At 39.4% G+C, this 26,643-nt stretch overlaps 1 protein-coding gene across 1 annotated transcript; it reads right to left on the bottom strand.

Moving 5' to 3' along the window:
• Positions 1-4,756: 4,756 nt before the first annotated feature.
• On the bottom strand, positions 4,757-5,083 carry LOC308519965 (E3 ubiquitin-protein ligase RBX1-like; the record flags this gene model as incomplete). The annotated part of the gene is made up of 1 exon (XM_081092340.1): positions 4,757-5,083. One exon carries the CDS (start codon positions 5,081-5,083, stop codon positions 4,757-4,759), a length of 327 nt encoding a protein of 108 aa, XP_080948466.1.
• Positions 5,084-26,643: the final 21,560 nt, after the last annotated feature.

Here is a 26,643-nt window from a genome sequence, read left to right as displayed (position 1 = left end):
CACATGTATTTTCTTACAATAATCTAAAATTGTCTAGCCTAATAGTTTATAGTTAAATATTTTTAAATATACATATTATTAAATAATTTATATATATCAATAATATTAAATATAATTTACTTATTAAATGCAATGTATATATTTAATAAATATATCTTAGTAATGTGTATATATAAATGCCATTAAAATAATCTATAATTTTCTGGCCTAATTGTTTATATAGTTAAATAATTTTAAATAGATATGGATATATAAAATAAATATACATATATATTTTAAATGATCAAATATAATTTGTTTATATATTAATTATAATTTTATATAATTAGTATCTTCATAAATGATTTATATATTTAGTAAATATATGTGCATACAAATATGCATATGAATTTATAAATTAGGTGAATTAGAAATGAATTTATCTCTGTGATTAAAATTGATTTAAAAAATAACATGACTTATTTTTAATTTAATATTTATGCCTTTAAATTAATTTAAAATTTTTAAGTTTCAAGGGGGAAGGTTTAAATCTTCCCCAGGTGAGTTACATCTAAAAGTCTGAGATATTTAAGAAGGGTAATGTGTGGTGTATTATACTAAATAATAATACTAATACTGTTAGATTTTTATAGAGTGTCTTTTCATTATTATTCTCTTTTAATGGAAATTTAAAACAGTTATCTTAGCACTAACTTTTGGAGAATAGAGCCATGTTTAGTAATTATATGATAATTTATCAACTTGGAATATCTAAGCAAAATCTATTCGACCATTTCTGTAATAAAAACAGCTCTGAAAAATATTACTTTAAATTATGATAGGCAACTGGAGATCTATTTTTATAATATGCTCAGCTAGAATTAGTTAAACTGCCTGCCATCTATAATAATAAAAGGATAATATGCTAATTAGACAGGACATCTTTGCAGAAGTCCTTCCTGATGAAGGCAGGGCCAGAGGGAAGCCAGCCGGGTCCGGGTACCTGTGGGTGCCCTGGGGGAAGCCAGCCCATGTCCAGGGTGCCTGTGGGCAGCCGGAGGGAAGCCGGTGCTGGCAGCCAGGGAAAGGAAGGCCTACTCTTGCACGAATTTTTTTGCATTGGGCCTCTAGTCTTCAAATAAAGGAAAATAGACTTATTCACTATAAAGTATTATTAATTTGAAAATCTTCTGACAAATAGGGTGATTGTTTTTTGTGCAAAATTATATGTTAGAGGCCCAGTGCATGAAATTCATGCACAGGTTGGGTGTGTCCCTCAGCCCAGCCTGCATCCTCTCCAACCTGGGACCCCTCGAGGGATGTCCAGCTGCCCATTTTGGCCTGATCCCTTAATCCAGAACTGCTGGCTCCCAACCACTTGCCTGTCTGCTTACCTGATTGTCCCTAACCCCTTCTGCCTGCAAGCCTGATCACCCCATAACCACTCTTCTGCCAGCCTGATTGATGCCTAACTGCTCCCCTGCTGGCCTGATTGCCCCTAACTGCCCTCCCCTGCCAGCCTAGTCACCCTAACTGCCCTCCCCTGCAGACCTGGTTTCCCCCAACTGCCCTCCCCTTCAGGCCTGGTCCCTCCCAACTCCCCCCCCCCACCCCCCCGCTGCCAGCCTGATCACTCACAACTGCCCTCCCCTGCTGACCATCTTGTAGTGGCCATCTTGTGTCCACATGGGGGCAGCCATCTTGTGTGTTGGAGTGATGGTCAATTTGCATACTATCTCTTTATTATATCGGATAATGCAAAAATTTATTTTTATTATATAAATTAATTCACATAGCTCTATTGTATTTCATAAAATACTTAACAAAACCTACCATCTCACTGATAATTTCATATATTGCTGAGAACCAATGAATGAATTTGGACTGTTTTTCATATAGTCAACTATTATACTAAGGAGACTGTTGGAAAGCAGGCACATTTTTCTAATTTAAAATAGCTCTCTATATCAAGATTTATTTATTTATTTATTTATTTATTTATTTATTTATATTAAAAGAGAGTAAGTACCTTGAGCAGTTTTCTAATATTCTTCATTTTTCAGACAAAGGGAGTGTTAGAAAGTCAGGAAAAATTACAGGGCTCTTTTTGATGAGCAGTCACTTGTTCGGCCATATCAGGGCTCATATCTTATCCCCTCCTCCCATGCCACAGCCCTCACACTCTACAGCCCTGTAGGCGCTTGAGGACCTTGCTCTAGCTTTATGACCACCATTTGATTCTATTTGTCAGTGTCCATGACTATAGGTGGTTAAATATTTTGAACGTAAACCCTAAGGAAGAAAAAGGATGTTTTCTATAAGATACTGATATATTGATGGATTTCCTATCTTTTTGTTTAATTTCTTTGATAGAATATTAACAAAAAGCTTCTTTATAAATTCCATATATATGCTGCAAGAATGTCAAATTAAATTAAAATATAGTCAACAAGAAAATATACCTTAGCAAGATTTACCATGAACTATCTATTTGTGTCTTTACTCTTTGTACAGACAGAAAAAAAAAGGCCTTTCTTTTTCTTTGCTGTAGCCATTCACAATTTATGAGAAGCACCTGGTAATTAAGCCCCAGGATTGTTAGCTCCTCTGACTCAAACAGCTCCTCTGTTCAAACTGCAAGACAAGATAAGCTACTCTCAAGGCTACATTCTTGTACCCCTTCCTCCCTGCTGTTTTCAGAACTCAGGGATAAATAACACCAAGAAGAATGTTCTCTTCCTCCTGCCCTTTCAAACAAGCCTCCTTTGAACTCTTTATAACTTTTGGTCTAAGCATATTTACAGGCTTGAGAAAATACTGATAAGACACCTCCCTAGGACATCTGCCAGACTCTCTCCTGGAAAGCAAACAAACTATATTTTCAAGACAGACCCTGATTACTGCTCAACTTCAGTAATGACTAGCAATAGCAGCCATTACTCTTTAATTGGGAAAGCCACTTTTTGTTTCTTGCCCTGTATTGATTAGCAATACTTGCCCTTTCACTTTTTAGAAAGTAAAATAAACTTCCACTATGCATCTACCTCTTCTTTAAGTTATTAATTATTCCACAGACCATGTCACTGGCCAAACCCTAACTCTTTTCATTCATCAATTAAAGTATTCACTTATTTAATTTATTATGATTTGCAAATTCTTTAGTTTTATTAGGCTCAGAATATTACAATGAGAAGGATAGGGTCAGAGAGTTCTGTGTTAATTCTGAATTTGCTATTCACTAAACAGTATTTTCTTACCTATCGATAATTATAATTCACAGAGTTTTTAGAGTGTGAGAAGATATGTAAACTAAGTCACAAATAGCTACTCTATCCATAACTTTTAGTGTTTGAAACACTATACTTGATAATGTTTGTAAATAATAAGCACCTGGCACCTAATCTTCATTTTCTGGTTTAATCTCTTGTAAAGTTCAGTGTAAACTTTCATATTTTTTAGACATCAATTCATGTGTTCATAATGTTTTCTTTATTTTTTGATCCTTAAGTAAGTCTACTGTTTATATGCCATATCTGAGTGTACTGGTAAGAAAATTATAAACAATAATAAATAATGGCAAGAGCAGAATAATTTTGTTCATGCTTACAATGAGAATATTACATGCCAGGTAGTATATTTATTACTGTGCAGTTGAATTAATCAATTTCTATTTCAATTAAATTTAGGGTGCTTCCTACTATCTTTTAAATATTGGGATTTTCCTTTGTGAGTACAGGTAGAACATTGATTTTAAGGTCATTATAATTTCCTACATTACACACAAAATTATAGAAATCTTTAATGTGAATCTCTCATCACCCAAGAGTTTCAAAGTAATTAGAAATTTTAATATAAATTGAAGGTCATTTTCACAATATTCAATGCTACATCTTTTATTATCACGTCCTGTGCCAAAAGACCAGGTTTATAGTGATCACATAGATGAAATTTTAATTTTTTAATGTGCATGCAGAAAGATGGTCTGATAAATATTATTTTAGTAGTGCTGAGGCAAAGGAATATTGGACCATTTTATTGCCATTAACATTTTCTGAACATTCTAAGTTTATGTTAGACAACTGGATAGCAGATGGATAGGAGAAAGACATATCTTAAAGATTATACATAAATATTGTTATAAAATAGAATGTAAGAGAATAAAATATCAGGGAGGACTAATGAATACAGACCCAAAAGATAAATCAATTTATGTATCCTATAAAATTCCTTTAGTTATTTATTTCCAGAAAAAACGCTCCTCATTTATTATTTCTGTGCCAAAAAGTCAGCTAATTTTAATTATAAATAGTATTGTTCATCTTACTATAACATAAACTATGACATATAACTACAGAGAAATGGCTTCACAATTAAAATCCTGTGATTAATGTCAAACAGAATTCTCCTAACTTTGCCTTCATATCAAACAGTTTTATATTTATCTGTCATTTTTCTATACTTCTAGATCACAATATGATAAAATATATATATTTTAAATATATTCCCCTTATTTATAAAGCAGTGAAACTTCAGATTCTTAATACATTTAGTTACTTGTGTTTGTTTTGTTTTTGTTGTTTTTTTTTGTTTTTTTTTTTTTTGTTTTTTTAGAATCCAACTGGATTTTGACACGGGACACAATAGGACTGCAGGGATAGCAAACTGAAAAGTCAAAGCGGAAAAGACCCAGTTCTATCCAACTTACAATTCAGTAACAGGAGGGCAAGTCATTAAATGAATAACAAAACAGTTGAGCTTGATGGAGAATATTCTTTTCCTAGTGCTCATGCTTTTGGAATTCCCACTCTCTGTAGTCCAGCGGGCACACCTGCCGTGTTTTGAGCCAGCGAGAGATGCAGTGGAAGTGAAAAGCATGATTACAGACTCCCCACGCAACGGTGCACTCTTCTGAAGTGGCAGACACCTGGTTCGCCTGACATTCTATGCAAAGATCCATAATGCGGTTCCTGCAGATGGCACAGTTATCAACCTCAACGTCCCAGGTGCAGAGGGCTACTGCGTTCCAGTTTGTCACTTCAAAGCGCTTCTTGCCCTGGCCGCTGTTGGTGCCGCTCAGGGTATCCACATCCGTCACTGCCGCCATATTGGAAACACACGGTCTCAGGTTCCACTTGTTTTCTTTTTAAATTGTTTGCCTTTGATGAGTATAAAGTGGCCTATTGCATAAGTTGAGATCATTTTTAAATTCAACAAATCTATTTGAAGCATCAACATGCAAGCATTGTGCTTATTCCAGGTAAGTGTCATCCACTGTAACTGACACTAAAATGCTATATAGAAAAGCTATTTAAGCACAGGAGCTTTTAATATACTGACCAAATGGATAAATAACTATACTCATTAATAAACACATAACATTAAAGTTATTTATAATTTATCATTAGGAAAGAAGTTTAATTCATTATCCTACGCATGCAACTTTTAAATATAGAAATTACTTTTTTTTAACGAATAGGTCAAGAAAGGAAGCAATATGAAGGTTTCTATAATTTTCTTAACTAATCACGTTGAAAGTGAAGAATGTGAAATAATAGTGCAGAGTAATGTGGTTAAGAATTGTGTATTTAGGAGACTAGAAATGGAGGGGGCCTATGTGTTTGTGTGCATGTGCGTGTGTGTGTGTGTGTGTGGGAGAGAGAGAGAGAGAGAGAGAGAGAGAGAGAGAGAGAGAGAGAGAGAGAGAGAGAGAGAAGGAAGGTGGGGCATCATCTGGAGCCAGAATGTCTCAGTTGGAATCTTGGTTTATCTATTTTCCAACTATGTGACTCAAAGCCAGATTCCCAAATGAAAAGTGGCAATAATGTGATTTTATTTTCCTGAGGATTATTGTAATAAAGTAATCTGAAGGAATAAAGGTTTATATTTTAGTACTGCCATGGAGCAAGGAAGATAGCCTGTGAAGAAACTGCATCTAAGCAATAAACAGGGAAAGGATTTTACAGGGTTTGTTTTGTGCTGGGGTTGGGGGATGGAGACATTTTGAGAATTTGAGAAGTGGCAGCAGAAATTCTGAGACTGGAGACCCAAGGACAATTTCAACAACTTTTAACAAGGCAGCCTTTTAATTTATGATAGCAAGAAGAAAATGATCCTAGATAGTGTGTGTGAGAGAGAGAAAAAAAAGTTATGTATGTATATTTATCAATAATAACTCTATTTTAGGGTCAAGTGGGAATCTCTAGCAGGGATAACTGGGACTAGGAAAAACATTTTAATAATATGGAGATACAAGATAGTTCAAGAAAATATAGTTTTGGGAAATAAAGTAAATAAATGTGAAGGTCCCGGAAAATGACTACACAGCAGATGCTCAGCAAATCCTATCCTATTAATAAAGAGCTAATATGCTAATTAGACTGAACAGCAGAATGACCTTCCAGAATTTGCTCCATTACACAAAGTAAGAAGTGAAAATTATCAATAAATCAAGCCAAAACCTAATGTGCAAATTTTACTAGCATTAATACATTTTACTTTTATTTATACCCACCCATAAGCTTCTTATTCACTTGCTTGTGCTACTGATAATTTTATATTTGAATTTCATTATTTTAGAGTGTTATTATACCCTACTAGAGGCCTGATGCATGAAGATTCGTGCAAGAATGGGCCTTCCTTCCCCTGGCTGACGGCACTGCCTTTGCTCCGGCCAGAGCCGCCTTCCACCTTCACTCTGGCCCAGAGCCACCTTTCCGCCTTCCCAAGCTGCCCAGAGACTTGGAGCAGGTGGGCTGGTGTGGAACATCCCCAGATGCTCGGAGCCTATTTATGCAATTTAACCTGCCATCTTTGTTGGGTTAATTTGCATACTCACTCCTGATTGGCTGGTGGGCATTGTGAGGGTATGGTCAATTTGCATCTTTCTCTTTTATTAGTGCAGATTATGAAGTAGAACATTTGAGTATGTTGGTATAATTACTATTTTTAAAAAAGGAGTAATTTTCTGGACCTCATCATTGTTTGAAAATATGTTGAGAGTAGGACACTAGTTGATTATATTAAAAAATGTGAATCTAAGAACATCTTGCACATAAAACTGCCTAACAAATTTCCCTAAAAAAAAAATCCTTGAGAAAATTCTATTTAAGCACATGATCAATATAGAGAGACCTAAGTAACAATTTCATCCTATAATAATCAGAACGTTGGAAATCAAAACTACATAAAAACCTAGGAAACTAAAGCACTCAGTAGACTCTAGTTTAAAAGTTTAAGGGAATAATTAAGAATACTCTTCACTTGTAAGAAGAAAGGCTGTTATCATTGAAGTCAGACAAAAGGGGGTAAAACTGATAGTCATCTAGGGAACACAATCTTAGGGTGGGTCAATCCTTCAGGCCTGTCTCAAAAATGGGAATAGATACTGAACTGGTTTTTAACTATAACCAAAGGAGAAGAGCAACATCAAAGTTTTGGTGAGCTTTATTAACTTAAGGTCTTGAGATGACTGGGAAGGCTCAAGTAGGGCTTTGAGAAGAAGTGTTAACTTCTCGAAAGTACAACATTCTCTGTCTCTCTTTTTAAATGATAAATGGTATCCTCTTTTTAAAAAAGCTTAAATGTTATATTTCAATTACAGTTCATATTCAATATTATTTTGTACTAGAGGCCCAGTGCACGAGTTCATGCACAGGTGGGGTCCAGCCGGCCCCACCCCAGATGGGGGCGCTGATCAGGGGCATGGCCGGTAGGGGAGGGATACAAGGGAGGTTGGCTGGCAGCCACCCCCCAAGATCAGAGTATGCCCCATGATCAGAGTTGGGGGGGGGTATCCGGGGTGGGGCCAGTTGGGGGGAGGGGCCACAGGTGGTTAGGGTGGCCAATCAGGGCCTGGATTGGGCTGGTTGTCCATCACAGTGTGCATCATAGAGACTGATCATTCTGGTCGATCAGTCCGCTTTTCTGGTCGCTTGGCTTTTATATATATAGACTAGAGGCCTGGTGCTCGAAATCTGTGCATGGGTGGAGTCCCTAGGCCTGGCTGGCAATCAGGGCCAATCAGGTTCCCCACCTCCCTGACCTCTCCTTCCCTCCCTGCCCATGCACCACCACCGCGTGCTTCCCCGCTTCCCTGCCTCCCTCCTTCCTCCTTCCCTCACCACTTGTGTCCACCACCACCCACCCCTGGTTCCCCATCCCAGCCAGGGTCCCAGCCCTGACTGGGGGCAATCAGGGCCTGCCAATCAGAGGGAGGAACTGGGAGGTAGGCTGGCAGGCCCCATAGGTGATTGGGGCCTGCAGGCTGGAGGCAGCTCCTGCATTGAGCATCTGCTCCCTGGTAATCAGTGTGCATCATAGCAACTGGTCATTCTGCCCTAATAGTTGCTTAGGTTTTTATACATATAGATTAGTTTCAGGTGCACAGTATATAGACAATCCTATACTTTACACAGTGACCCCTCTCCGCACAATATTTCTGTTACCCACCTGGCACCATACATAGTCATTACACTATTATTGACTATATTCCCTATATGTACTTTACATGCTGTGACTATTTTATAACTACCAACTGGTAGTTCTCAACCCCTTCACCTTTCAATATTCTCTTTTATTTGGTCCTTCACAGAAAAAACAAAAATACTGTCCTCAAAACTGGACAGACAGGCAGAGACAGAATTACAACTTACCTGAGCAGAAACTTCTAGGAGAACCAGTATCCATTAATCAAAGCTAAACTGTAATTTATGAATTACTGGATACTCAGTCTAGCCAAGTACCATGTTTGAGAGTTCAAGTCTCCAGGGGGCCCACTCCCTGGGAGAACCACACACGTTTTTTGAGTTTTACTCTAGAAACTCAGGATTTTAAAAAGATTCCCAGGTGATTCTACTGCGCAGCCAAGGTTGAGAACCACTGCTCTAGGACATTCTGACAGTGAGGTTGGAGGGAAAAAACAAACAACCAACCAAAAAAACACTCATGCTTCCAACAGAGGAGAAAATAGCCACTTTGAAAAATGCCCAGAGCAGTTTGTTCTTCTTAGCAAGACCTGCCCTCAACATGAACCATTAACCAGAAACCAGCTTCTGGGGCTGACCAGCGCCTACCAGTCCTGCGGGGAGGGAACGTCCCAGCTCCACCCGCTCTGCATTCCACGTGGGAGAAGGGAACTCTCTGGAGTGGAAAGGAAAGAACCGCTGTGAAGCCTGAAGCAACACCTGAATTGTTTTTACCACTTGCTGGAGGCGCAGGGCAGACCAGTCTGAGAGGTAAACCATCCAGAGGGCCCAGCCCTAGGGAGGCACCCACAATCTTGTGACACATACTCCGAGGGGCTCAACCAGGGTCTCACAGTAAACATAATCCTTCCATGTTTGGGGGGGGGGGAGGATGGCGGGGGAGGGGAGGGCCGTGTATGTGTGGGGTGCTAGGAGATCATTTTGAAACACAGCGGAGCATTCTGTTCTTCTTCATAGGGCCCGTGCTCGGGGAAACTAGTGCCCCCAAACCTGACCTGCGGGGCATGAGGATCAGAGTGCAACTGAAGGAGCACGGGATGCAACAGAGGGTTGGGGGGGTGGGAAGGGGGGGTAGGTGGGGGAGGTAAGAGATCAACCGAAGGACTTGTATGCATGCATATAAGCATAACCAATGGACACAAGACACTGGGGGATAGGGGAGGCCAGGGAAGGCCAAGGGGGGAAAAAAGGAGACATGTAATACAGTGGGGCCTTGACTTACGAGCTTAATTCTTTCCCAGACCGAGCTCGTTAAGGAGCTCGTTAACTCAAATTACTCTGTCAACGCAAAGCAAAAAATCTGCCGAGAGAGACAGCTGGTATCTCAAAAAAACTCGTTAGTCGGGACACTCCTAAGTCAAGGCCCCACTGTATATCTCTTTGTAATACTTTAAGCAATAAAACAAAATAAAAATAAAACCAGTTTAAGGTTTTGAAAAAAACAACACTGGAAACAACACTGACTGAGAACTTAATTTTCAAACTACAGTGAACCCCAAAGAAACCAGCAATTCTGGGAGAAGCCAAAGGGGTAAACACAAAACAAAACCTTACCTCTGGATGAAATAAGTTCTGGGCCAAGTTGGAGCAGCTCGTGTTTTCGGTGCCCGGGCAGCCAGCAGAGAAGCCTTAGAAAACCCCGCATCCCCCAGACATTGCCGCTTGACCAGAAACGGAGTCTGTCCAGCCAGCCAGTCCCCAAAAGCCCAGCCAAAGCGGTTCTGTACCGACTTCCGGTACCCTCTGGGCCTTAAATGAGGTGGCTGCGTGGCCCCAGCCAATCAGATCCTCTCCTTTCGGCTCCTCTTTAATCTTTCTTATTGATTCCTTAAAAGAGTCCTGCCTCCGCCTGCCCTATTTGCCAGTTCTCTAAAAGGAGAACTGCTTCATGAAGTGTTAGATAAAGTTTGTGTCACCTATACTGTTTTCATCATTTTTTACCGGGTTTTGGTGAGAGGGAATGGGACTCAGATGTGGTGGCGAACAGCCTGTGGGACAAGGAGGAGCACAGGTGAGGGGCATCAGCTAATCCCCTTGAGTTCACTGTTTCTCCTTAGGGGTGGGTAAGCCACCCTCAGATTTGAGTTGCATTCCCTTACATGCAGCTTTCCAATCCAAATACACTTACTTTAAGAATAAAAACGTATTGTTTCCAGAAAGGTTCTGGGACCCCCTGAAGTTTCCAGGGTTTGTTGAAGTTCCTGGAAGGTTCCAGGGTGCCAGATATGTTCCAGACTTTACTAAAATCCATAGGAAGTTTATGGGGTCCCGGGAAGGCTCCAGGAATCCTTAAAGTTCCCAGAAAGGTTTTGGTGTTGCAGGATAATTACATTCAGAGTCCGAAACATGGCAGACATTTACAGCTCACAAAGCCTTGAGGTGAGTCCACAGCATAAATCTCTGGGGGACTTGGGAAAAGAAATTCAGACAAGAAACGTGGACTATTTTGACCATTAAAATAAAAATCTACGCATGCAAAAGCTGGACTATTAAAAGGCAGTAGCACGTCTGTCACTATAAAGAAATCTTGAGAAAAAAAAATCATCTATCTATGCTAATAGGGATCTATTACCTTGGAAATGAAATTGCAAAATTGGTGGGCACATTTTCAAGCCCTTAAAAGCTGTGAGACCACGCTCCACTGAACTCTAAGACTTCCGTGCTTGGGTAGATTGGTCTCTAGGTAGAATGACACTAAGTCATCTGCCAACATCAAGACATTTTTCATGCAAGGAGGTGGTCGTTCAGGTACACCACAAACCCCCCAATTCAGTGACACATCCATCTTAGGTATTAATTTATGACTTTAAGACCCCAGACTTAGCTCAAGAAATGGGATCCTCAAGTTTCAAAGAATCGGGCATGGTCCATCTGCATATTTTATGTCTAAGAACTGCGGTTCTGAAAGCTGTGAACATGTACAAAAAAGTCAAAGCTTACTAAGACAACCACAATTACAATGGTGATGATGGCGAACTTCCAATTAGACAAGACTATTCAATGAGTCTTTCATGCAGACATTGTAGAATCTGGATGCCTTTGGGGACTTCTGGGTGCCAATAAACATAGGTTTCCCATTTGTTTGTGTGAGGTGATATCCTTGTTTAGATTTGACTTCCCTGATGATTGGTGATGTTGAGCATCTTTTCATGTACCTGATGGTGGCCATCTGTTTGTTTTTGGAAAAATGGCTATTCAGATTCTCTCTGCCCATTTTTATTTATTTATTTAATATTTATTTATTTATTATTTTTAAATCTTTATTGTTGAAAGTATTACATATGTCTCCCATTTCCTTTCACTGACCGTCCCCCCTCCCCCCACTTCCAGCAGGATCCTGCCCCAGGCCTTTACCATCCTGTTGTCTGTATCCATGGGTTACGCATATATGCATACAAGTTCTTTGGTTAATTACCTCCCACCCACCCACCCTCCCCACCTTCCCTCTCAGATTCCTCACTCTGTTCCATGCTTCCATGTCTCTGGATCCACTCTGTTCATCAGTTTATTTGACCCAGAAATCTCCCTTTTAGGAATATATCCTCAGAAACCCAAAACACCAATCAGAAAGAATGTATGCACCCCAATGTTCATAACAGCACAGCTTACAATCGCTAAGATCTGGAAATAGCCCAAGTGCCCACCAGTAGACAAGTGGATAAAAAATCTGTGGTACATTTATACCATGGAATACTATGCAACAGTAAAAAAAAAAAAAAAAAAAAAAAAGAAGAAGAAGAAGAAAAATCTCTTATCCTTTGAGACAGCACGGAGGGACCTGGAGAGTATCATGCTAGGTGAAATAAATCAGTTAGATAAAGACAAGTATCACATGATCTTATTCATGTGTGGAATCGAATTAACAAAATAAACTGCCCATTTTTAAATTGGATTGCTTGTGTTTTGATATTGAATTGTAGGAGTTCTTTATATATTTTGGATATTAGCCCCTTACTGGGTGTACGATTTGCAAGTATTTACTCCCATTTGGTAGGTTGCTTTTCCATTTTGTTGATGGTTTCATTTGCTGTGCAGTTTTTGTTTGTTTGTTTTGGTTTGGCTATGTTTTAGCTTGCTGGAGTCCCACGTGTTTACATTTGCTTTAGCTGCCTCTGCTTTTGAAGCCAGATTGGGTCTTCACCGGACCATGCTGGCACTCTGATCATGGACTTCAGGCCTGCAGACTGTGAGAAATAATTTTCTGTTGTTTATATGCTACCCAGTCTGTGGCATTTGTTAAAGCAGGCCAGAATGAACTGCTTTCAACACCTCCCCTCACTCTACTCCCATGGAAAAGAGTTTGTGTGAGTGTGTTTATGCAAAATCAGGACCATGTCTCTTATATTTTATAGGGATAAGCCTTAGCAGATGATTAAACACTTTTTTCTCTTCTCTGGCTTTTTGCTCAAGACTTGTCTTTCATTGTCATGAGAGTGATATTCATTCATCTATTCAACACTATCAATTATGCATTTGTTATGTGCTGGGAACCACGGTAGGCACTAAAGATCTATACTGATTAGGTGGTGGGTGGATATGGGGAATGTGGCAAAATCGGCATTTGGACCTGCAGTGGTCCTGGGTTTCAGGTACCACCTAGGCAAATAAATGTTTTCAATATTGTCAAGTCTACCTGGTCAGAAGACTTATCTTGAAGTAGTTGATCATAAAGTTTGCCTTTGTCCTATCTTGATCTCAGTTTTTGATTGTCAATCTTGAGTGGAGTTTACAAGTATCTGAGATTTGTTATGCAAATAGAGTTACCCATATTTATTCTCAGCAACTTATATGTAAAAACAAATCTGATCAACCCACAGGCCAAAAATAAGTTACTATCCAAAGAGTGTTTTCTTAGTGTTTTGTTTTGTCTTCAGTCATGGCAATAACAGGAGAGTGCCATGGATCCTATCTCAGACACCATTGAGAAAATTAATTCTCTCCAAATAGACAAACATATCCATTCTGAAATAGCTGAAATAGCATTTACAAATCAGCACTTAAAAAAACATCAAAAACTAACTAGCAGAAATTGACAGCTAGAGCCCAAACGGTTAGAGTGTTTCAGTGATTTCGCCTTTCCTTGTTAATATTTAAAATGCTGTTTTGATAATAAATTCTTCAAATCAAAGCAAGCAGTGAGTTCCCAACTCCTGTTTTATTTTGGTTCTTGAATTATTAAAATCATGTACAGTCAATGAGGAGCTAGTAAATCCTGGAATATGAAGAGCTTTGCTAAAGTTTTGTGATATGATCATTTTAATTGGCTATCTAATTCCAGTTTCTAGGACCTCAATAAGTACATTAACTTTTAGTCTCTGTATAAAATGTATTTTAAAAAGGAAATAAAATAATTGTTAAATGAATAAATGTATATACACACATGAAAGAGAAAATAAAATGCAATTAGCTGTGGTCACACAGTTTGAAATGAAGACTTTTTTTTTTTTTTGGTTAGTTGTTATCTAGAACTCTATCATAGAAGGGAAAATAGACTCCTTTTCTAGTGAAGACTTCTCCTATCTTAACTGTTTTTCTTCTGAAGTTTTATTAGGGTTTTGATAAGAACTTGCAACACTAAAGAGTTCATTACCAAGGAGAGACACAATGCAGTTTATTAAATAGGCACGAGCTTGTGCTTTGTATTGAAGAATTTTTTTTTCTATTAAAACTCTGTGGTCATTTACAATAGTTTTCTAGATGGAATGCTTTTTAACTAGGCTCCTGGATAATATTATTACTACTAGATTATTCAGAGACATTAAATTTATAGTAAATGAATAGTTAAATGTATGTTTATAGAAAATTGTAAAGCTCCATGTGAATAAAGAAACAAGTTAAATTACATGATACAGCATGTCTTTCCGGGGATACAGTCTTACCTTGGCTTTGATGTCGAAGATCTGACTATTCCTTCATGCAATCAGAAAATATTGAAGATGGAAAGATCTATTTCTACTTTCTCATATGCTCAATTTATTAAAATTGTATGATATAGAAAAACAATAATTTAAAATATTAGCATGCTTGGATACAGTCATTGATTTCTCAGTTAAAAATCCTGAAGGAAGAAGCTAATTTATCTCTTCCGTTGGCTGTGCAAATGTTTTAATCTATTCTTCTGTGTCCTGTCATAGAGTTGTAGTAGCAAATAGTTGTCAAAGCTAAGCAAATATTAGTTGATATCTATATGTGTGTCTAACCATCTCTATGTATTTGGATCTCACTTACATGACATTTTAAAAATGCATCAAATATTCTCCCTAGGCATTAGCACTGCTGGAGCAATCTAAGTCTAGTTTTATCATCATTATAATGCCATTAAACATTTAGTACCCTGTCACTGAGATTGACAACATAACTCAACAGTTTTGTACCAGAGTCTCTTCTTTTCATTTTTTTACAATTTCACTTTTATTATCATCTTTCTGTTTTGTCTAAAATGAATACTTTGCTAGACATTCACATTTGGCGAGAATTAAGAGCTATTTTCTGCCCCTCTGTTAATTTTTATGGGAGAAATGTATCAATAGATAAGCAAGACTCCTGACTTGTTTCTTATCTATAGGAAGGATTGGATTGATTAAAGTAAAAGGAAATAACCTCGACTTGATTGAACTAATATGTAAGTTGTCAACCTTGTGTAAAAATTTCAGCATTAATGCTATGTCAGCCTCAGCAGGTCTGGAGTTAAAAAAAAAAAAGAGTCTAATCATTACTTAAAATCTTTTATATACCCTCAATTATTTAATATTTTTTCAGATGATTCTTAATGTTTTCTAAAGTAGGATTAAAATATCTTCATGATGCTAATCTAAGAAGTATTCATGGATTTAAAATGATAGTAAACAACTCACTTTGTTTCCCTTTGATGGGTGCTTAAAATCACTTAAATGCAAAGACTGCAGAGGAATTAAAAAATAATAATAAATGGTTATTGCCATTGAAAATCTTATAGTAATGCTAACAGATGTTCTCAAAGATAGATGATGGATAGATAGAAATAAATATAGGTATATAGATATAGATATATAGCTATATATAGGGAGAAATGAAAATAATTCCATAATAATGTATAAGCAGTTGCATGATAATGGAATAAAAATCACACAACCACATAAATGTTAAAGAAAGAAAGCAATGTACAGATAAAATTTAAATGAGAATTCTTCCTAGACTTACACTCAGATTTTTAAAAATTCCAAACTGATGGTAATTATAATTTAAAATAACTGGGAGAAAAACAGCCTAACTTTAATAAGTTTTAAAGTAGAGATGAGAAGATCCACTACAGCCTGGCTATGGTGGCTCAATGGTTGGGCTTTGACCTGTGAACCAGGAGGTCATGGCTTGATTCTCAGTCAGGGCACATACCCAGGTAGCAGGCTCAATCCCCAGTTGGGGGGCTTGCAGGATCAATGATTTTCTCTCTGAAATCAATAAAAATATATTTTAAAAATAGAAGATACCACTACAGGAAAATTCTGTTACAGTATATTGTAATGGTAGAATTCGTGATTTAAAGATGTGAATGGCATTTGACTTTTTAATTCTTTTTAGCCTAGGCCCAGAGTTGCCAAATGCAGGCCTGAGAGATGCACATGGCAATATGTGAAACCCAGTTTGAGTTGTGTGCAATAATAGAGAGCAAATAAAATTTGAAGCTAAAAAGATTGAGAAGCAGTTTAACGGCAAATCAAGTTGAGTCAAGTTTGATATGATCTCTTCAATTCCTGAAGATAGGGATAAAGGAAAGTCATTTTTAAAAAAGCAAAAAAAAAAGATGGAAAGGTGTAGAAACCATGTGCCGGTCATGATGAACCATATACTCTTGTTTACTTGGTACAGTTATTTTACACTTTTATTTTTTTAACACAATCATTAATAATGTCCCCTTTCATTCCTAATAGCAGCCTGGTTTGGTAGAGAAAGTAGATGGCCACTGTGGGAAACTATAAAGATAGTGCTGAATTCAGTTCCTATGAGACAGAGAGAGTATTCCATAAGAAATAGGAGGCTGGAATCAGGCTCAGTACTTAAGCTTAGGCACTGTGAGAGGGCTCCCTCCAAGGAAGAAGATGTAGATAAGACATAGAGACCAGAAACAAAACAATTCATCTAATGAGATCAGTGCATAGCATTGAAATCTCCACAACTGTATCATTTGGGAATATAGGTATATATATATACTGCATGTAATAAAGTTCTGTGAAATTTTTCAGTGTAAAAACAACAAACATTTATTATCTCAAAGTGTTAGAGAGCCACATATAGAATAGCTGATGCTTCTGTCCCAAAGTCTCTCATGAAACAATGTCTAGCTGTTGACTGTGGTTAGGGTCTTGTCAGAAAGGTTCACTGATGGGAAGATCCACTTGAACTGTTGGCAGGGTTCAGTTCACCAAGTCTGGAACAATTCTAAGTATCATTGTTTCAAATAATTTTTTTCTGTTCCTTTTGTTGTCTTTCAAGAATTTTAATTACTGTTTGATGTTGTCCCATAGCCACTAAACTAAGGCTCTGTTCAATTTTAGACTCTTCTTTTCTTTTTGCTTTTCCAATTGGATAATTTCTATTTATCAATATTATTTTCTTCTGTCATCTCAAAATTGTTCTTAATTTCATCTGATACTATTTATATTTTCAATGCAGTACTATTCTTACTTTACTTTGGATTTCTATGTGGCTCTTATTTTTAGTTTCTATTTCTTTTTTTTGTTTGTTTCTATTTTTATTTGTTTCTATTTTTATTTGTTTATACCTTTATTTCTCATTTCATTTCATTTGGGAAGTTTCTTTTGACCTGTCGTTAAATTTACTGATTCTTTCCTTGGCTGGATCAGGTAGGCTGATGAGCACATTGAAGATATTCTTCACTCCTGTTATTGTGTTTTTGATTTCTAGAATTTCCTTTTGGTTATATCTTAGAATTTCCATCTCTCATGATTGCTTCAACTTTCTCTGTAGACCTGAGCAACTGCAACAGTGAAGATGGTGGAGGAGGTCTTGTAAGTTTGAGTAGAGATAAGTGTGAAATTGTCATTGCTTAGAGTGTGAGAATTAAATTGACTGGGAAAATATAATATGATTGCAAGGTGTCTTTGGGACCACTTAAAGCCATTAATAAATAAATACAAATTTATTAATCATTTGTTATAAATCTTCCCTTTATTGAAGCTCTGTGAAGGCAGAAAGACTGTTCTGTCTTGTTTACTTCTATATATTCACGGTTGAGCATAAAATATGCTTAATATTGATTAAATAAATAAAACAACCAATAAGGTAGGTCTAAACCACCATATAAAATATTATACAACAATTTTAACTTTACAGTTTGAATGTCACACTTACGATGTTGCATATTTGATGTAGCTTCTAAGACCAAGTAATTTTTTTGTCTGTTTTGAATCTTAAACTTCTAATTACAGATAGTGAATGTGGAAGTGTTTCTGAATAAAAATAAATCTACATTATAGACTTTGAAAAAAATAATAAAAATAAATAAAAAACATGCTGCAGAAATTTTAAAGAATGCAGACAAAAACTCACAATATCATCCTATCTAATAAAAGAGAAACATGGTAATTGGCGTACGACCGCTACCCTTCCCATTGGCTAATCAGGGCAATATGCAAATTAACTGCCAGCCAAGATGGCGGCTGGCAGCCAGGCAGCTTGAAACTAACATGAGGCTTGCTTGCTTCAGTGACGGAGGACTCCAACGTTCCCCACCTGCCTTGCTGGGCTCTGAGCTGTAACTCTAAGCAACTATGTAACAAATATAGAAGCTAAACAAAACCCCAGAAACCTGCTTTAGTCCGCCGGGCTTCAGCCAGCAGGATCGCAACATTGTAAGCAAAGGCCAGAAACCTACTTTCAGCAGCGGAGGCCTAAGATCTGGAGCCAAGCCTCAAAGCTAAAGCTGGCCCAGAATAAAAAAGAAAAAAAGGAGCGGTTGGGAGATTCAGGTACCCCCAGCCTGAAAACAGCCCTCAGCTCCTCACCCAGACTGGCCAGGCACCCCAGTGGGGACCCCCACCCTAAAGAGTGTGTGACCAGCTGCAAACAGCCATCATCCCCTCACCCAGGCTGGCCAGGCACCCCAGTGGGGACCCCCACCCTGAAGAGTGTGTGACCAGCTGCAAACAGCCATCATCCCCTCACCCAGGCTGGCCAGGCACCCAAGTGGGGACCCCCACCCTGATCCAGGACACTCTTCAGGGCAAACCAGCCGGCACCCACCCATGCACCAGGCCTCTACCCTATATAGTAAAAGGGTAATATGCCTCCCAGCACTGGGTTCAGTGGAGCCGCAAGGCCTCCCGTCACCAGGATCAGCGTGACAGGGGGCAGCGCCCAAACCCCCTGATCTCCCTGCGGCTCTGTGTGTGACAGGGTGTGGTGCCCCAACCCCCTGATTGGCCCTGCTCTGTGTGTGACAGGGTGCGGCACCCCAACCGCCCCCCCCCCCCCACCACCACCACGGGCCCTGCTCTGTGTGTGACGGGGTAGAGCCATAACCTCCCCATCAGCCCTGCACTGAGTGTGAGAGTGGCGGCACCCCAACCCCCTGATGGGCCCTGCTCTGTGCATGACAGGGGGCTAAGCCCCAACCCCCTGATTGGCCCTGCTCTGTGCATGACAGGGGGTGGCGCCGCAACCTCCCCATCGACCCTGCCTTGAGTGTGACAGGGGGCGGTGCCCCAACCCCCCAATCAGCCCTACCCTGAGCGTGACTGAGGGTGGAATCACAACCTCCCGATCGCCCTGCTCTGTGTATGACAGGGGGCGGCGCCCCAACTCCCCAGTCGGCCCTGCTCTGAGCCCGACCAGGGGCTGCACCTAGGGATTGGGCCTGCCCTCTGCCACCCGGGAGCAGGCCTAAGCCAGCAGGGTGTTATCTCCCGAGGGGTCCCAGACTGCGAGAGGGCACAGGCCAGGCTGAGGAGTCCCCCTTCCCCCCGAGTGCACAAATTTTTGTGCACCGGGCCTCTAGTATAAGATAAAAATTTAAGTTGAAGGAAAATTATGTATTCCATTCTAAATCATAAAATGCACTGGAAAACATATACACAATCATATTTATACATTATAAAATGATAGCTACTGATGCAGTTCAAATTTTTTGTCTTTATTGATTAAGGTATTACATATGTGTCCTTATCACCCCATTGCCTCCCCACCCCACCCCCATTCATGCCCTCACACCCCTGTTGTCTGTGTCCATTGGTTATGCTTATATGCATGCATACAAATCCTTTGGTTGATCTCTTCCCCATATGTCCACCCTCTCCTACCTTCCCTCTGAGGTTTGATGATCTGATCGATGCTTCTCTGTCTCTGGATCTGTTTTTGTTCATCAGTTTATATTGTTCATTATATTCCATAAGTGAGTGACATCATGTAATATTTATCTTTCTCTGACTGGCTTATTTCACTTAGCATAATGCTTTCCAGTTCCATCCATGCTGTTGCAAATGGTAAGAATTCCTTCTTTTTTACAGCAGCATAGTATTCCATTGTGTAGATGTACCACAGTTTTTTAATCCACTCATCTGCTGATGGCACTTAGGCTGTTTCCAAATCTTAGCTATGGTAAATTGTGCCGCTATGAACATAGGGGTGCATATATCCTTTCTGATTGGTGTTTCTAGTTTCTTGGGATATATTCCTAGAAGTGGGATCAGACCAAATTTTTAAGAGTGGATAATTCTAAAGATGGCTGAGGAGGCATCATGAAGTTTTTATTTTACCATCTATTTCTGTACAGTTTGAAGATATTTACATTAAGTATTATAAAGTTACAATAATGAATCTCTAAGTAGGACCTGAGCTAAACCCCTCCTGCTATACCTACCACCTATTTCGGCAAATGAAAGAATGAATCTTACTAGCCTTCATAAACATAGTATCTCTGGCCACATTTGAAAATCTCTCTCAACTTTCTGTTTTCAGGACTAATAAGAATTCATTTTTAAAAGAGTCAATAACTTCAACCAGAATGTTTTAAAAATAATTTTTTTTCTTCCCCAAAGAGAGGTAGTTTCAAAATAAGAATGCCTGAATCTGCATTTAATGACTCTAGAAATGTATTTCTCCTGTGTCTCTAGCATTGATATGCCAGTTAGAGGCAAATTAAACAGAATCATTTCAAATCTAAGGCAGCATCAAGAAAGACTAAATAAACTGATTAGTATTACATAAAAGCATTAAATAAGCCCTTTCAAACTTTCAAAGCTTATCTGTAAGTATCTCTGACTGCAGACATACCAAATACACAATTGAACACACTGAGATTAAACACACAGGACTCTCTCTTTAAGCAATAATAGCTGCATCAAAATCAGCAGGACATTATATCACAGGACCAGATGGAGACAAATCCCGCCAGGTATCAAGAACAATAAAAAGAAAAGAATTTGTTGCCACAGCGTGGTTTGATTCCTGCAAGTAGAGATTTATAAACTGAGCTGCAAATAATTGCCTCTTCCACATTAAAAAAAAATAAAAATAAAAGTCTATAAGCTCAACTTGTCCTTCTTGGCAACCAACGAAAAAGATAAGGAAAAAATTGGTTAGAAAAAAATGTAACTTTTTAAGTAAAATAACTTCCTTTAAAATGCTTGAATATAAACGTGATTAATAAAGCTACTAGAAAAATTCTTATGTTAATTATCTTCACATCTTTTCATTAATATTCAGTAAAAAGGTGTCATCACAATATACAGACCTTTTTAAAGTTTATCTTTAAAGCTATTCTTTCCCAGTTAAGTTCTACTGTAATAAAAATAGTTATAATACCCACGGTGAATATTATTTCCAACATAAATTGTGTTTAACAGTGCTGTCAGGCTCAACAAATACTTGTTGAATGGAAACAATATGATGTATGTATCAAGCTTTGTTTTTCATGTTAAATCTAAGCTGAAGATCTTTTTCTGTTATTCCAAAGCACCTCTCAAAATAAAGGAAACATTACAAAGGCATCTATGGTGCTCAGATATACCTGAGTGCTCACACCCCAGCTAAAAATGCTGCAATCACAACTTGGCCCCCTCCGTTAACATTGCCAGCAGTTGAAGGTACTACCTGGCCCCAAATTAGACAACTTCTCAAAGGCTGCCAGCGTCTAGCACTTGTCACTCTAGCTGTTCAAAGACTCAGTTCCTTTGCTTTAAGACTGTGAAGAGCCATCCCAACTCCTGAGGCTTTAGTTTGTTATTAATAGAGTTGATTGTGCAGAGCAGTTTTAGAAACCCAGCAGAATTGATTGGAAAGTACAGAGTCTCCATATACCCCCTACCCCACACATGCACAGCCTCCTTCATTGTCAGCATCCCCTATCAGAGTGATACGTCGGTTACAATTGATGAACACATTACTATCACTCAAATTCCATAGTTTACATTAGGATTCACTCTAGGTGTTGCACATTCTATGAGTTTGGACATACATAGAGTAACATGTGTCCACTAACATAGTATCAGACAGAGGACCTTCACTGCCTTAAAAATCCTCTGTGCTTCTTTTCTCTTTATCCCTTCCAACACCTTGACAGCCTACTGATCTTTTTTTAATACATTTTTATTAATTTCAGAGAGGAAGAAAGAATGAGAGACAGACAGAAACATTAATGATGAGAATCATTCATTGGCTGCCTCCTGCACAACCTCCACTGGGGATTATGCCTGCAACCCAAGAATGTGCCCTGACCCGGAATTGAAATGGCGGCCTCTTAGTTGATAGATCAAAGCTCAACCACTGAGCCACCCCACCCTGGCAGATATTTGTATTGTCTCCATATTTTTGCCTTTTCTGGAATGTTTTAAAGTGAGAATGATATAATATATAGCCTTTATAGATGACCATCTTTCACTTGTTAATATGCATTTGTCTCCCCCATATGTTTTCATGGTTTGATAGCTCATTTCTTTTTTGCACAGAATAATCTTTCATTGTTTGGATGTGCCAGAATTTATCCATTCACTGCCGAAGGACATCTTGATTGCTTCCAAAATTTAGCAATTATAAATATAGCTGCTATAAATATGCATGAGCAGATTTTTGAGAGTACACATAAATTTTCAACTCCTTTGGGTAAATACCAAGGAGTCTGATTGCTGGATTGTATGATAAAAATATGTTTAGGTTTGTAGGAAACTGCCCAACTGTCTTCTAGAGTGGCTAGACCACTTTGCAATCCCATCAGAGATGAATGCGAGTTCTTGTTGCTCTGAATCTTCTATAGCCTTTGGTGTCAGTGATTCAGGTTTTGGCCCTTCTAACAGGTTTTTTGAGATTTAAGACTCCCTCCCTCACACTCCCTCCATGAGTCAGGCATCCCCTGGTTTTAACTCTCCAGATCATTAAGTGTCCAGCAATTCATCAATTGCAATCAGAGTTCCTTCCCATGCTGACTACAGCGTCAGGCTTCTGCTCCTGGCCTTCTGTTCCACAAAATTGTGATCCTCTCTCTTCACCTTTCTTTCCAAATTCTGCATTAACATTTTTTCCTGTGACCTCAATTTTCTGAAATATTCTAAAAGAGTAGTTAATTTTCCGCTTATTTGGCTTTTTTTTTTCTTTCTCATGAGAACCATAGCGATGGCTCTTCAGACCAGAAATCAAAGTTTTCTATATTGATTAAAAAAAAAAAAACTATTACAAAATCATTGGAAACTTCTTAGGTACTCTTTTCTTATCCTTTCTAGGTCTCTCTTGCCTTGGGTGTATGAGTAAATTTACACATTCATTATATATGTATATACTCAAATAAAATATATATAATGAATTTTTTCACATTTAACAGATTTATATAAACAAGATTTATATTGTGTGTTAAATGCAAATTCCATTCTATAGTATGTTTTATAGATTTGCTCATATTAATACATATGGCTCTAATTTTCATTTTGTTTTCTTCTGTATAGGTAATGTCAAGAGTTATGATGAGTCTGAGATTTTATATTACTTCCAAGTTTATGTGTCAGCCTGACAAAGACTCAAGATTACAGGGTCAGAGACAAAGGATATTATTATTCTCAGCAGTAGCAGAGGTCAGAATCTCTTTCCGAATCTCTTCTGCCTGTTTCCTAAGCCCCAATACTCAGAGGAAAATTTAAAGAAGTCCAGATAACTCTTGCACATGCTGTAGGTTGCATTACAGGAGAGGAACACTGAACTTAGAGAAGTTCAAAGCTTTCCAATAAACAGTGAGCATGCCTGAACTTTGTTCTGGAAGGATACACCATCTCTATTGTCTAAGACAGTCCATCCACAAAAACCTTTAAAAAATTTATACTAATCAAAGTCAGTGTCTTTTCTCAGAAACATGTAGAAAAATGAAAAACTCATGAAGTGCTGTCTCCCCATAGTCATCCTATATAATCCTATATAATAAGAGAGGAATATGCAAATTAGGCCGGGGATGGGGGAGCGGAGCCTGGGGCTGGGACCTGAGCCTGTGGTGCCTCCTCTGGAGGTGGGGAGCTAATGACCCACGGGCTCCGGTCCTCCTCCAGCAGCCCTCTCCAGCAGGCATGGGGTTGCTGAGACCAGGCCGGACCTCTGGCCACAGATCCACAGCTTCACGGAGACTGACTCTACCTGGCGGCCCGGAGGCCATGTGGCTGGGCCGCAGGGCGCCCGTTCAAGCTGTGACACAGAGGAGGTGCCGGAGGAAATCCAGAGAATGGGATGTGGGGGTTCAAGACTCACTTCCTTTGGGCTTTGTCCTTCTTGGCCTTGGTCCTTTTCTTTGGGGCCTGGAGCGCAAGCACTGCAGGAGAGAGGGATGGATGAAGGCCGAATGTGGAAAAAAGGAGGTGACCCAGGTGAGGCTGGAGACCTAGCAGAGGCGCGAGGCCCGACTGCGGGGTTGCCCGAGGGGGGCTTCTGGACGAGCGCCCCAGCTTTGGTGAAGTGGCCAGGCAGGAGGCGGGGGGGGGGGGCAAGAGGTGCACAGCGGCTCTGCACCTTCCCTCTGTGAGGACACCCCACACAGGCACTGCCTTCCCCAGCAGGCTCTGCGCGCCATCTGCAAATGCGACTGCAACCTCTAACGTTCTGGACAAAGAACTGCCGCTGTGCCCCTCTGGGTTCCAGGCTTGCTGGGAGTGTGCTGTCACCAATGCCACAGATCAAAGGCAAAACCTGGCGAGGCTGGTGCACCGGAGGGGGCTCGGGCCTGGTTGGGGGCCAGCGGGCGGGGATCTGGGATCTGCATCTCCTGCGGAGAGCAGAGAGCGAGGTTCTGCAGTGGCCCCAGGATGCAGGTCGGCCGGGGAACAAGGGGCATGGCAGGACTCCCGGGCGGAGGGGTGCAGATGGCAGCCTTGAGGCGGGGGTTGAGAGGCAATGCCACCTCAGTGGAGGGGTGCTGCACTGCTGGGTGCCCCACTGACTGACATGATTCAGAGAAGCTCCTGGTGCTAACCGCACCAGGCCAGGGCGGCCCTAGCACTTCAGAGATGGCTCCGACCTTAGGAAGGGCGGAGAGCACGGCTGTCAGGGCTCCCTGCTCTCTGAGTCCAGTTCCACAGGCAACTGGAATTGGCCTCAGTTTCCTGGTCTGTAAAATGGATTAAGCGTGTCCCAGTGCCATTGCTGAGCTCTGAGGGCCACTGGAGATACTATATAAAGAAAATGATGGAAGAAGTGAGAAAGAAAAGGAAGGAGGGGCAACAGAAAAGAAAGATTGGAAGGAACCTGTAAACCTGTTGTCACTTAAATAGGGAATATAGTCAATAGTCAATAGTGTTGTCATGACGGTATGATGCCAGGTGGGTACTGGAAATATCAGGGAACACTTTGTAAAGTGTATGATTGTCTGACCACTATTCTGTAACTAATAAAAAACCTGAAACTAATACAAAATAATATTGAATGTAAAGAAATGAAAATAGGAGTGAAATCTCTATAAATTTCAAAGTTTAAATAAAGTCTATAAAGGAAGGAAGGTGGAGAATAAAAATAGTGTTTTTCATTTTACCACTTTATTGTCTTTTCAGTATATGAAAAAGACAGTTGTCTTTATATGGTGCTTTTATACTTTTCTAAGTCATTATCTCATTTGATGTTCAGGACAATTTAAAGACAAGATAATTATTCCCTCCATTATTCAAAGAAAGAAAATCTTGGTGTCTGGCCCCAATGATTCAATGGTCAAGCCCTTATTGTAAAGCAGGGTTACTGAAATTTTCTGTGAAGGGTCATATCTATACTAATAAAAGCCTTGGGGGCAATCAGGCCTGCAGGGGGGCAGTTAGGCCTTAATTAGGTAGGCAGGGGAGCGGTTGGGGCAATCAGGCAGGCAGGCAGGCAGGCAAGCAGTTAGGGGCCAGTGGTCCCAGATTGTGAGAGGGATATCCAACTGCTGGTTTAGGCCCAATCCCGCAGGCGTCCCAGATTGGAGAGGGTGCAGACCAGGCTGAGAGACACCCTCCTCACCCCCCCCCCCCCCCGCCGCATGAATTTTGTGCACTGGACCACTAGTTGTTTATATAACAAATTTGATTCATTAAGGCTATTGCTAACTTTTATTAATGATTTGTTACTTATTATTTTATATAGAATGCTGCAACTAATAATCCTGTATGAATTAAAAAAAAAAACCTTATACATACTTCCTTTTCTGTGTGGGATTACATCTTTAATACGGTCTTGGCTAATCTGTTTATTCTTTGTTAATACATAGAATGCTATTGCATTGTTTTATTCTGTTCTTTTTATACAATAAATTTATATTCATCACTTTATTGGTCTCTTATATCTATCATTGTATCAGTGGATATTTTCAACTACCATCTTTCTGTGCAACTTATTATTAAGAGTGCATATAAGTCCATCTGGGCAGAGTGTGTGTGTGTGTGTGTGTGTGTGTGTGTGTGTGTGTGTGTGTTCTATATCTATGTGTTGGTGTTACATGGCCCAGAGAGAGAAGTTATACTTTTAAAGCTCTCATTTCAGGCTCCACAGAAAAGAAAGGCTAAACCCTTTTACTAAGTGGTCATTTATAGAACTTCAGCTTCAATCAAGGAGAAAGAAAAGAAATAAAGCAAAGCACTAGAACAACAGAAAGCCATTGTTTCCTTTACCTCAGATTCCCAAGCACATTGGCACAGATGAAAACAACTTTCCTGCTGGTGCCATTATCTCTGATAGCAAATCCTTTCCACCTCACAAC

The sequence above is a fragment of the Myotis nattereri genome, assembly GCF_964212035.1.
Source record: "Myotis nattereri genome assembly, chromosome: 5".
NCBI classification, from domain to species: Eukaryota; Metazoa; Chordata; class Mammalia; order Chiroptera; family Vespertilionidae; genus Myotis; species Myotis nattereri.
This window is presented reverse-complemented; position numbering and strand designations above follow the sequence as displayed.